The 12,350-nt window shown below is 34.3% G+C and overlaps 1 protein-coding gene and 1 non-coding gene across 2 annotated transcripts in view; one reads left to right on the plus strand and one right to left on the minus strand.

The window, feature by feature from the left end:
• CEP126 (centrosomal protein 126) overlaps positions 1–12,350 on the minus strand; it is a 64,091-nt gene that overhangs the window by 41,316 nt on the left and 10,425 nt on the right. Inside the window, exon 3 of the mRNA XM_087821592.1 lies at positions 1,027–1,172. Within this exon, the coding sequence (XP_087677718.1) occupies positions 1,027–1,172 (146 nt within the window). The remainder of the gene's footprint in view (positions 1–1,026; positions 1,173–12,350) is intronic.
• Positions 5,495–5,601, plus strand: LOC148091941 (U6 spliceosomal RNA). Its single transcript, XR_015715357.1, has one exon. It is a non-coding gene; the product is annotated as a U6 spliceosomal RNA (small nuclear RNA).

Here is a 12,350-nt window from a genome sequence, read left to right on the forward strand (position 1 = left end):
CACAGTACTTTATATACATTCTGCTACTATAGCAATTATCACTATATTTATTGACATTGTTTATATTACTCTCATCTCCAAAATAAGCTGTGAGATCTTCAGTGGTAGAGTACAATTAGATTTCTCTATATCTCCGCTTAGCCCAGGGATAAGCACAAAATAGTACAACATATGTTTGGTGAATACATAAAGGTGCTGCCTGTCTCTTTTAACAATTCATTTATTATTATTAAAGTTTTTTTTTTAAAAAAAGTCTTTATTGATTTCAGAGAGAGGAAGGGAGAGGGAGAGAGAGAAAAAGAAACACCAATGATGAGAGAGTTACTGACTGGCTGCCTTCTGTATGCCCCCTACTGGGGATCAAGCCTGCAACCTGGGCATGTGCCCTCACTGGGAATCAAACTGTTATATCTCCTGGATCCTAGGTTGATGCTCAACCACTGAGCCATGCTGGTTGGGCTCCCATTTCTTTTTGAAGCCTTAACATTTTGTTGTTAATTCTGTGTTACTATTTAAGGTATAAAAAATGTAGATGGATACCAAAGAATCAACCACAATCATATTTAAATTCTTAATTGGTTCCAGGTCTTAGATTGTTGGATTATATCACTCTGTAGACTTTCTTTTTATTTTGTCAGTCTCTCAAATATGAATTTGAAGCAAAATCTGAATAAATGCCAGAATAAATGTGATACTAATTTATTAAACCTAAATGTTAAATTTTCCTTTTATTAAGCTATTTATTAGATTAAATTTAAAAAGAACAAAACATTGTAAGCCAGTATGAAGTAGAATCGAACTTGTGAAAGTTCAAGATTTACTAATACAACCAACAAAATATACTCTAGATTAAACCTAAATTAAATTGCAATTTTTCACTTGGTTAAAGTCCTACTACTTAAAAGGGGATAGTAGTCTTTTTAGTTTGAATTTCTAGTTTGTTCCTTTATTATTTTATTTCCTACTCAAGTCAAGGGTGATTATAGCTTTCGTTTTGTTCTCATATTTTTCCAGCAAGTAAGATACCTGCTCTCCTCCGCTGTGAAAGGGGAATGTGGGCACGCTGGAATTTTTCAGTAACTTCTTCAAACTTCTGTTTTCTCTGTTGAAGTATTTGTTCTCTAATTCTGTGTTCTTTTTCTTCTTGTTCTTTTCGTTTCTCTTCAAAAGCTCTATATTTAAAACATGAAGATAACAGAATTAGGGAATAAGTTTAAAAAAATCTCGACACAGAAAATAGTTTCAAATGCATTATATAATATATTAAAAAATTTTACTTACTTAGAAAGAATACATTTTAAATTTTACAAAGTCCTTGACAAAACATTTAAATAAACAAAGATGTAAGTGGTAACTTCAGAACTTTATCCAGGTCAAAGAGAAGTTTCTGCAATGAAGCTCTTTCTAACTTTCAGTCTCCCAAGCTGCTGTGGAAAAAGTCTTTTCTTAAAAGCTACCTTATTTTCTGTAATGTGAAGAACTAATTCATTGGTGAAAGAAGCAGTCTTGCAAATTATGGGGCAGTCAAGAAAACACTATATATTTCTTTTTTTCCTTTACATCAATAATTTAAAATTGGCTTTTATGTTAAGTCTGAACTGTGCTAAAAATCCAGACAACTTACATAAAAATCTTGATTTCCAATCTCTCTTGCAAACGTGGAAGACTTGGCAACCCTGGACTCTTACTCACTTATGGCTATAAACATTTGTCTGTAATCTTTACCATTCCCTATTTTTCTTAATATTCCCATTTCATTTATTTCTGATTGCCCCTAAGCACTTGAGTTTATGTTACCTAGTTTAAACTATAGTTCAAACTGTTTCAAAGAATTAATTTTGTCTGTGGAAAATATGTGTGTTTTTTAATAATTATTTTCTGGACAATGAGAAAAATAAAAAAGCAAGCCTGCCACTCACTGATAGAGAAACCTCCAAGTGATCTCTTTGAAATGCATGGTGTTGGGGAGGGGGTGGTTGGTAAGAACTCTTTAAGATTTTAGCATCATAGGTTACTATTAACTATCCTTCCAAAGACATCTACTGGTTGGGACACTATTCCAGTCTAAATAACTCAGATTTGGGGATCTATACTTCTGGGCAGTAGGGCTATAGATCTTCAAGTAGTTTAACCCCTGTGGTAAGTAGGAAGTAGTAGTGTAGTGTCATAGGTGGGAGAGAAGATTTTTACCTCCCCAAACAAACTCCTTCAAGAATCTCTCCATGTCAAGACAAGGAAGCCTACTTTTCACCACTTGATTCAACAGAGTACTGGAAGTTTCCACAAAAACGCTGTTAGAACTAATTAAATTCAGAAGGATACAAAATCAACACACAAAAACCAGTTGTGTTTCTGTATACTAACAACAAACAATCTGGAAAGGAAATTTTAAAAAATTCCATTTACAATAGCATCAAAAAGAATAAAATATTTAGAAACAATCTTAACCAAGGAGGTGAAAGACTTGTATATTGAAACTACAAAACATTGCTGAAAGAAATACCCCCCCCGCACGTACAAATAAATGGAAAGATATCCATGTTAACGGGTTAGAAGGCTTAATATTGTTAAGATGTCACTACTACCCCAAGTGACAATCCTTATCAAAATCCCAACTTTTTTTCCCCCGAAACAGAAAAATCCATCCTAAAATCATATGTAATCTCAAGAACCCCCAAATAACCAAAACATTCTTGAAAAAGAACAACAAAAACGTCCTATACTTTTTGATTAAAAAATTTCCTAAAATCTATGGTAATCAAAGCAATGTAGTACTGGCATACAGAAGTGTAGACCAATGGAGTAGAGAGCCCAGAAATAAACACTTGCAAGGTCAAACGATTTACCACAAGGGTACCAATACCATTCAATGAAGAAAAGATAGTCTTTTCAGCTAATAATGCTAGAAAAATTGGGTATCCATATGCAAAAGAATGAAGTTGAACATTTATCTTACAGCATATACAAAATTATCTCAAAATGGATTAAAGACTTAAATGTAAGAGCTAGAAGAAACATTTGAGAACACTTTCACTGCATTTGGCAATGATTTCCTGGATATCCCACCAAAATCACAGGCAACAAAAGAAAAAATAAATTGAACTTCATCAAAATTAAGAGGTTTTATGCATCAAAGAACACTATCAACAGTGAAAAGCAACCCATGGAATGGAAGAAAATATTTTCAAATCATATATCTGATAAGCAATTGATATCAAGAACATATAAAGTACTCCTGCAATTCAACAACAAAAACAACCTGATTAAACAATGGGCAAAGGACTTAAATAGATATTACTCCAAAGAAGATACACAAATGCCAACAAGCACAAGAAAAGGTGCTCAACATCACTAATCATTAGGAAAATGCAAATCAAAACCACAATGAGATACCACTTCACATCCATCAGAATGCTGTTATGAAAACAAACAAACAAGCAAACAAAAACAAGAAAATTAAAACTGTTGGAGTGGATGTGACAACTGTTGGGATCTTTATACAGTGCTGGTAGGAATGTAAAAGGGGCAGGTATAGAAAATGGTATGGTGATTCTTCAAAAAATTACTTAGGATTACCATACGATCCAGCACTTCTGCTCCTGGGAGTATACCCAAAAGAAGTTAAAGCAAGGCTCAAACAAATGTTTGTATAGTCATGTTCAAACCAGCATTATTCACAACAGCCAAAAGGTGTAAGCAACTCAAGTGTCAATTCACAGTTGAATAGATAAACAAAATGTGGCATACACATACAATAGAATATTATCCAGAGCCTTACAAAGGAAATTCTAACACATGCTACAATATGGATGAACTTTGAAAACATTCTGCTAAATAACACAAGCCAGTCACAAAAGGAGAGATACTGTGTGATTCCACTTATATGAGGTACCTGGAGTAGTCAAATTCATAACAACAGAAAATACAGTGGTGGTCGCCAGGGACCGGAGTGAGCGAGGGTATATAGGGAGCTAATATTTAATGGGTACAGAATTTCAGTTGGAGAAGATAAAAAGTTCTGGAGATGGATGATGGCTGCATAATAATGTGAATATACTTAAAGTCTGTATACTTAAAAATGGTTAAAATGATAAATTTTATATTATGTATATTTTACCACAATAAAAAATAATTCCTGCCAGGGCTTTGATATTGAGGATGTTTCCTTAATCTTATGTACTATACAATGTAAGTGTAGCTTTAAGCTCCTTTGTTCAACCAGACTGAACCCTTAAGGCCCTCCGGACTAAGACATAATTTATCAGCACTGTCCACTAGAAATAAAACATAAGCTGTATATGTAATTTTAAATTTTCTAGTAGTCACATTAAAAAAAACAGAATTTCAATATTTTATTTAACTGAACATATCAAAAATATTATTTCAACATGTATCAATATAAAATTATTAGAATATTTAATATTCCTTTTTGTACTAAGTGTATCTCAATTTGGACAAGTCACGTTTTCAGTTTTCAACAGACACATGAAACTAGTGGCTACCTTTATGGACTAGAACCTCTGCTGGTAGGGCAATGTGGTTTTCTGGAGGAAAGGATTTTATAGATAGGCAAAGGCTTGAGGACAAGGGGGCCAGGTTAGAAACTAGGAAGGTCTTTAAAGGGATTCATTTAACTCTGTAAGTTCTCCCTTAGACCACAGGAAAGCACATAGTTGTCATTTAACTTTACACACTTTTTCTGTTTTTAAATAGTTTCCTTTAATTCTAATCCAGTAGTTCTCAACCAGGGACATTTCCCCGTCCCCAGGAGGGCTGAGAATTGGTGGAAGAGTTTGATTTTCACAAAAATTGGGTGGACTACCAGATTTTAGCTCCCTAGGACCAGGGATGCTAAATGTCATACAATGCATGGAACAATTCCATAAAAAATGATTTATTCTACTCTAGATACAAAAGGCTTACTACCCACTGGAAAATCTTTCAATAAAGTATGATATACCCAACAGCCTTGTGTGATGGAATCCTGAAGGATGGTGGACCTGCCAGACGTTTACACTTCTGCTGCCACACATACAGACTGTACAGCATTCTATCAAGAGGACTAAATCCAAAAATTCTTGAAAATAACCAGCAACAAGCCCCAACACAATTGAGAATGGCTAGGGTCAGTTGAGAAATAGCACTAGGTGAACAATTAGGAGGTAAGAAAAACATTTCCTTACTCCACACCCAATTTTCACTAAATTAGAGAAGGGTAACATTTGAGGAAATAAGAATGCAGATGTTCAAGGTGCATGTGAATCTTAAAACACTAAATTGGGTGTAGATATAAAGCAAGAACTGGAAATCGAAGGGGGAAAAGTATATGACAGACCAGTTCATTTTTTAGGTAATGCAACCTTTGAAGAGAAAGAGAGAGAGGAAAAAAAGAGGCAGTTAAGTGGAAGCATTAAGGGAATATTCTACTTTCTGCTAGGAGGTGGTAAACAAGGCTTTTCTGACAGATGCCGATAGAGTCAACTCAAAAAGTCCTGTGCTTGCTTCAGCAGCACATACACTAAAATTGGAATGACAGAGAGAAGATTAGCATGGCCCCCATGCTAGAATGACATGCAAATTCATGAAGTATCCCATATTATTTTTCAGAAGGAGGATATTACAATCCTTTTTCTGAATAGGGTAATATACACTTAAATATCACATAAAAATTAAAGGAGGTAAATACATTAAAAAGAGAAGAAGAAGCCAACAGCTACTGCAATTTGGAAATGTACTCACAGCATAAATAGGGATAATTTCTGAAAACAAAAACAGAAAAGTGGTGGAGCAAGGTCTGAACTTGCAAAGGGAAATGGAAATAAGATGCATTCAGAAGAGAAAGGACTACTGTATTTGTGAAATTTTCTTTTGCATAAGCCTAATGATAACTAAACACACACACACAAATCAAAAACTGAGACATATAATTTAAAAGAAAGAGAAATAGAGGAAAAAAATACAGAATACCACCAAACTAAAACAACAGAGAGGAACACAAGGGAAAAGAAACAATGGAGACACAGAGATACTAGAAAACAAAGGATAAAATGCCTATAGGAAATCCTCATACATCAACAATCACCCTAAACGTAAATGAACTGAACTCACTAATAAAAGTCACAGAGTAGCAGATTGAATAAAAAACCCCAACCATATGCTGTCTTCAGGAGATACATTTCAGCTGCAAAGACAAAGATAGACTCAAAGTGAAAGGTTGGAAAATGATTCTCCAAGCAAATAGCATCCACAGAAGAGTGTGTGTGGTCATACTTAATATCTGAAGAAATAGATTTCAAGATAACAAAGGTAGCAAGAGACAAAGGTGGACATTTTATAATGATAAAGGGGATATTACATTAAGAAGAGACAACACATCTCAATATATATGCACTCACGCACGGAGTGCCAAAACATATAAAGCAACTACCTCGTACTAACAGAATTAAACAGAGAAAGAGATAAAATCACAATCATAGTAGGGACCTAAATATCCCATTGACAGCTATGGATAGATCATCCAAATAGAAAATCAACCTAAAAAATCAGCTTTAAATTACACGTTAGACCAAATGGACAAAATTGATATTTACAGAGCCTTTCATCCCAGAACACCAGATTATACATTCTTCTCTTGTGCACATGGAACATTCTCAAGGATAGAGCATATGTTGGGACACAAAATTAGCCTTAACAAATTTAAGAAGATTGAAATCATACTAAGTATATTCTATGACCACAATGTTTTGAAATTAGAAATCACCTGCAAAGAGGAAGTGGGAAAAACCACAAATATGTGATTAAACAATGTGCTACTAAAAAATGATGGTCAAAAATGAAATAAAAGGAGAGGTCAAAGGATAAATAGAGACAAATTAGAATGCCAATAGATCATATTAAAATTTTCAGATGCAGTGAAAGCAGTTAATAAGAGGGGAGTTTATATCATTTCAGGCCTATCTCAAGAAACAAGAAAGGTCCCAAGTAAACAACCTAACATTACATCTCAAAGAACTAGAAAAAGAACAAAAGCAGTCCAAAGTCAGCAGAAGCAAGAAAATAATAAAAATTAGAGAATTAAATGAAATAGAAAACAAAAAGAATATAAAAAATTAATGCAACAAAAGAGCTGGTTCTTTGAAAGATTAATAAAATTGACAAAGCTCTGGCTAGACTCACTAAGGAAAAAAGAGAAAAAGACTCAAATGAAATCAGAAATCAAAGAGAAGTTACCACAGACAGCAAACAAATACAAAGGAGCATACAAAAATACTATGAAAGACTATATGCCACCAATTTCAATAACTTAGAAAAAAATGGATAGGTTCCTAGAAATATATAACCTCCCTAGACTGAATCATGAAGAACTATAAAATCTAAATAGGCCAATCAACAGTGAGGAAATTGAAACAATCATCAAAATTTCCCCCAAAAGTTAAAGTCCAGATGGCTTCACTGGTTAATTCTATCAAATATTCAAAGAATATAATACTTATCCTCCTCAAACTCTCTCAAAAAATTGAAGAGGCAATACTTAACACATTTTATGAGGTCAACATAACCCTGATAGCCTAAACTTGGCAAGATAACACACACACACACACACACACAAACTACAGCCCTAGCCAGTTTTTGCTCAGTGGTTAGGGTGTTGGCCTGCAGACTGAAGGGTCCTGCGTTCGATTCTGACCAAGGGCACATACCTCAGTTGCAGGCTCAATCCCCGCCCTGGTGGGGTACGTGAGGGAGGCAACCAATCAATGTGTCTCTCTCACATTGATATTTCTCTCTCTCTCTCCCTCCCTTCCACTCTCTCTGAAAAGCAATAGAAAAAATATCTTCAGGTGAGGATTAAAAAAAGTAAAAAGAAAAGTATACACAAATAATCCAAAAATTTATATGGAACCACAAAAGACCTGGACTAGCTACAGCAATCTTGAGAAAGAAGAACAAAGTTGGAGGTATTATGCTATTTGATATCAAACTATACTACAAAGCTATAGTAATCAAAACACCATGGTACTGGCATAAAAACAGACATATAGATCAATGGAAAAGAATAGAAATACAGAAATAAACCCACACCTGTCTGATCAATTAATATTTGACAAAGGAGGCAAGAACAAACAATGTGGTAAAGATAGTTTACTCAATAAATGGTGTTGGGAAAATTGGACAGATACATGCCAAAAAGTGAAACTAGATCGCCTTCTTGCACCATATAAAAGAATAAACTCAAAATGGATTAAAGGGTTAAATATAAGACTCGAAACCATAAAACTCCCAGAAGAAAACATAGAAAGTAAAATCTCAGACATTTCTCTTAGTAATATTTTTTCTGATATATCCCTTCAGGCAAGGGAAACAAAAAAGTAAACAAATGGGACTACATTTAAATAAAATGTTTTTGTAGCCCTGCCGGGTGTGGCTCAGCGGTTGGGCGTTGACCTGGGATCCAGGCGATTGGGGTTCGATTCCCCATCAGGGCACATGCCTGGGTTGCGGGCTCGATCAGTGACTCTCTCATCGTTGATGTTTCTGTCTCTCTCTCTCCCTCTCCTTTCCTCTCTCTGAAATCAATAAAGATATATTTTTTTAAAAAAATGTTTTTGTACATCAAAGGAAACCATCAACAAAATGAAGACAACCTACTGAATGGGAGAACAGATTTGCTAATGCTATATCTGATAAGGGGTTAATACCCCAAATTTAAAAGAACTCATACAACTCAACACTGAAAAATACAAACAATCTAATGAAGAAATGGGCAGAGAATGTGAATAGGCACTTCTCCAAAGAGGACATATAGATAGCCAATGGACATATGGAAAAATGCTCAATTTTACTAATCATCAGAGAAATACAAATTAAAACCACAATAAGATATGATCTTACACCTGTCAGAATGGCTATCATCAATAAGTCAACAAACAACAGTTGGTAAGGATGTGGAGAAAAGGAAACCCTCTTGCACTGCTATTGGGAATAAAAATTGGTGCAGCCACTATGGAAAACAGTATGGAGTTTCCTTAATAAATTATAAGTAGACTACCTTATAACCCAGTACTTCTACTCCTGGGTATATATCCAAAAACCCAAAACACTAATCCAAAAAGATATATGCACCCCAATGTTCACTGCAGCAATATTTACAATAACCGAGATATGGAAGCAACCCAAGTGCCCATCAATAGATGAGTAGATAAAGAGTTGTGGTACATATATACAATGGAATATTAACCATAAAAAGAATGCAGTCTTACCATTCACAATAACATGGATGGAACTAGAGAGTATTATGCTAAGTAAAATAAGTTAGAGAAAGACAAATACCATATATTTCACTTACATGTGGAATCTAAAGAAAAATATATGAACAAACAAAACAGAAACAGACTCATAGATGCAGAGAACAGACTGATGGTTGCCAGATGGAAGGGGGTAGGGGGGTTGGGTCAAAAAGGGGAAGGGATTAAAAAGTAGAAATTGGTAGTTACAAAGTAATCAAGGGGATATAAAGTACAGCATAGGGGATATAGTCAATATGTGTGGTGCCAGGTGGGTTTCCACTTTGTAAATTATATAATTGTCTAACAACTATTGTATACAGCTGAAACTAATATAAAACAATATTGAATGTCAACTATAATTTAAAAATAAAATACAAAAGATTTAAAAGAGAAATCAATTATAATATCTAGGAAAGCTTCAAATAATTGGAAATTAAAACAATAAGAACTGCCCTAGCCAGTTTGGCTCAGTGGTTAGAGTGTTGGCCTCTGGACTGAAGGGTCCTGGGTTTGAATCCAGCCAAGGGCATGTACCTCGGTTGCAGACTCAATCCCTGGCCCTGGTTGGTGCAAGAATGGGAGGCAACCAATCAATGTGTCTCTCTCACATCGATGCTTCTCTCTCTCTCCCCCACACCCCTCCACTCTCTCTGAAAAGCAATGGAAAAAATGTCCTTGGGTGAGGATCAAACAAACAAACAAACACCCCAATAAGAACAACAACATACTTCTAAATAAGCCACAGGTCAAAGAAGAAGTTAAAGGGAAGTAACAAAACTAAATTTTAAACTATATGACAATAAAAATACAGCATATTAGATTTATAAGATTGTTCAGAGGAAACTGTATAACTTTAAATGCCTATATTAGAAAAAAGAGGAAGGTTTAAAATCAATGATTTCAGTTTTCACCTTATGAATCTAGAAGATGAACAAATTTATTCTAAAGTAAGAAGAAAGGAACTAATAAAAATAAGAAACTAACGAAAAAGTAGAAAAAATAGAGACCATACAGACTAAAGTTTCCTATGAAAATGTTAATAAAATTGATAAATTCCTAACAAGAATGAGGAATGAAACAAACAAAAAAAAAGATGAAAAAAAGAATGATGAAGGAAACCCCCAAAACCAAAGATGATCAATATTATGAATGGAAGATAGGATATTACTACAAATACCACAAGCACTAAAAGAATAAGAGGAGAGTATTATAAAAACTTTATGATAATAAATTCAACAACTTAGATAATTTGGACCAACTTCTTAAAAGGCATAACTTACCAAAATGACATAGAAAAGAAATATGAACAACACTATATTTATTAATAAAATTCACTTTATAATTAACAAGCTTCCCACAAAGAAAACTCCAAGTTTAGATATTTTATTACTATTTTTTGGTCAAGCATTTAAAGGATAAATAACAATCATATACAACCTTTTTCAAAATACAGAAGTGCAGGAACACTTCCCCAACACATTTTATAAGGCCAGCATAAAACCTGACAAAGATATTGCAAGAAATCTTTCATAAACATTACATAGAAATTCTTCACAAAATATTGGCAAATAAATCCCAGCAATTTATATATTTTTTTATAATATATACACACACACACACACACACAAAATGAAATCATTATAAAGTGAGAGTTATCCTTGGGAGGCAAGGTTGACTTAACATTTCACAACACAACCAGTGCAATTCCCCATACTGATCAAATAGTGGAATAAAACTGATAGGGGAAGGGCACACAATAAAAACAGAATCACAGTTGATTAATACCTATATTCACTGTACTAACTATAGATAAGAGATTTTTCTTACAGATTCTGGGAAACTGGAGGATGTGTTGTAAGGAGACAGAGTCTTAAAAATAAGTGGCCTCGAGGTCCATCACTCAGACAGAAGATACATTTTGAAAGCAGACCAAGAACAGGACATGCCTGAAGGGAAACAAATGTCTGAGGGCTAATCTTTACAAGGACAATGATAGAAAACAGACCCTGGGAACTCACGTAGCTTTAGATTTTTTCCCCACTCTCCAACCCTATATAACGGCTGGCTTGAGATGAGATGTCAGAGCGGTTTCTTTCATGGTATCATGCTTGCAGCTTTCAGATTGCTGGCCAGATGAGTAAAAACGCATCACAAAGATTCAACCTTGTTTCTATTTATTGACCAAGGTAGTGACAGGCAGCAGAACCTTTCTTCCATTTCAAAACCTATATGACAATATTCAATGAATGTTCATGAGAAGACTCTCAGCAAACTAGAAACTGAAGGAAACTTCCTCAGTCTGATAAAAGACATCTATCAAAAATCCCTAGCTAGCAGCATAGTTAATACTTCCCTCCAAAAGGGTAGAAGGCAAAGATACCTACTCATTACTGCTATTTCCTATTGCATTGGAAGTACTAGAAAGTTCCATAAAGTCAACATAAAAATAAAAGGCATATCAATTGGAAAAATAGAGCCCAATTTACTTGGTTGAGTAAATTTAACCAAGTTCTCAGAAAACAAGGTCGATATATAAAAATCAATTGAATTTCTACATACATATAAAGTATCTTACAACTCAAAAAGAAGAATAAGGAGATTAAAAATGGTCAACATATTTGAACAGACACTCTACAAAAACCATATAGGAATGACTAATCAAGGGAAGTGCAGATTAAAATAATTCCATACTTACTACATTGTTAAAATTATAAAAATACTGAGTAGACAGGTTATGCAGTGACTGGGACTCATTCATGTATGTTGCTGGCATGTATGTAAAATGGTCAGGCCTTTTGTAAAACTGTTTGACAGCTTCATATGTAGATAAACATACACATACCCTTAGAACCATCTATTCTACTTTCAGGTATTTACTCAGGAGAAATGTAAAATGCCCATGAAAATATTGTTTTACTTATTGATTCTATCTTGTTTTACCATTTCAGCTTGAATTACCTTCCAGCCAGCATCTTTATTACTACCCCAAATTAGAACACCTTAATGTCCATCAATAGAATATAAACAAGTCATGGTATAACCTTACAGTGGAATACCACTCAG

Source organism: Miniopterus natalensis, chromosome 11 (genome assembly GCF_054644295.1).
Source record: "Miniopterus natalensis isolate mMinNat1 chromosome 11, mMinNat1.hap1, whole genome shotgun sequence".
NCBI lineage: Eukaryota > Metazoa > Chordata > Mammalia > Chiroptera > Miniopteridae > Miniopterus > Miniopterus natalensis.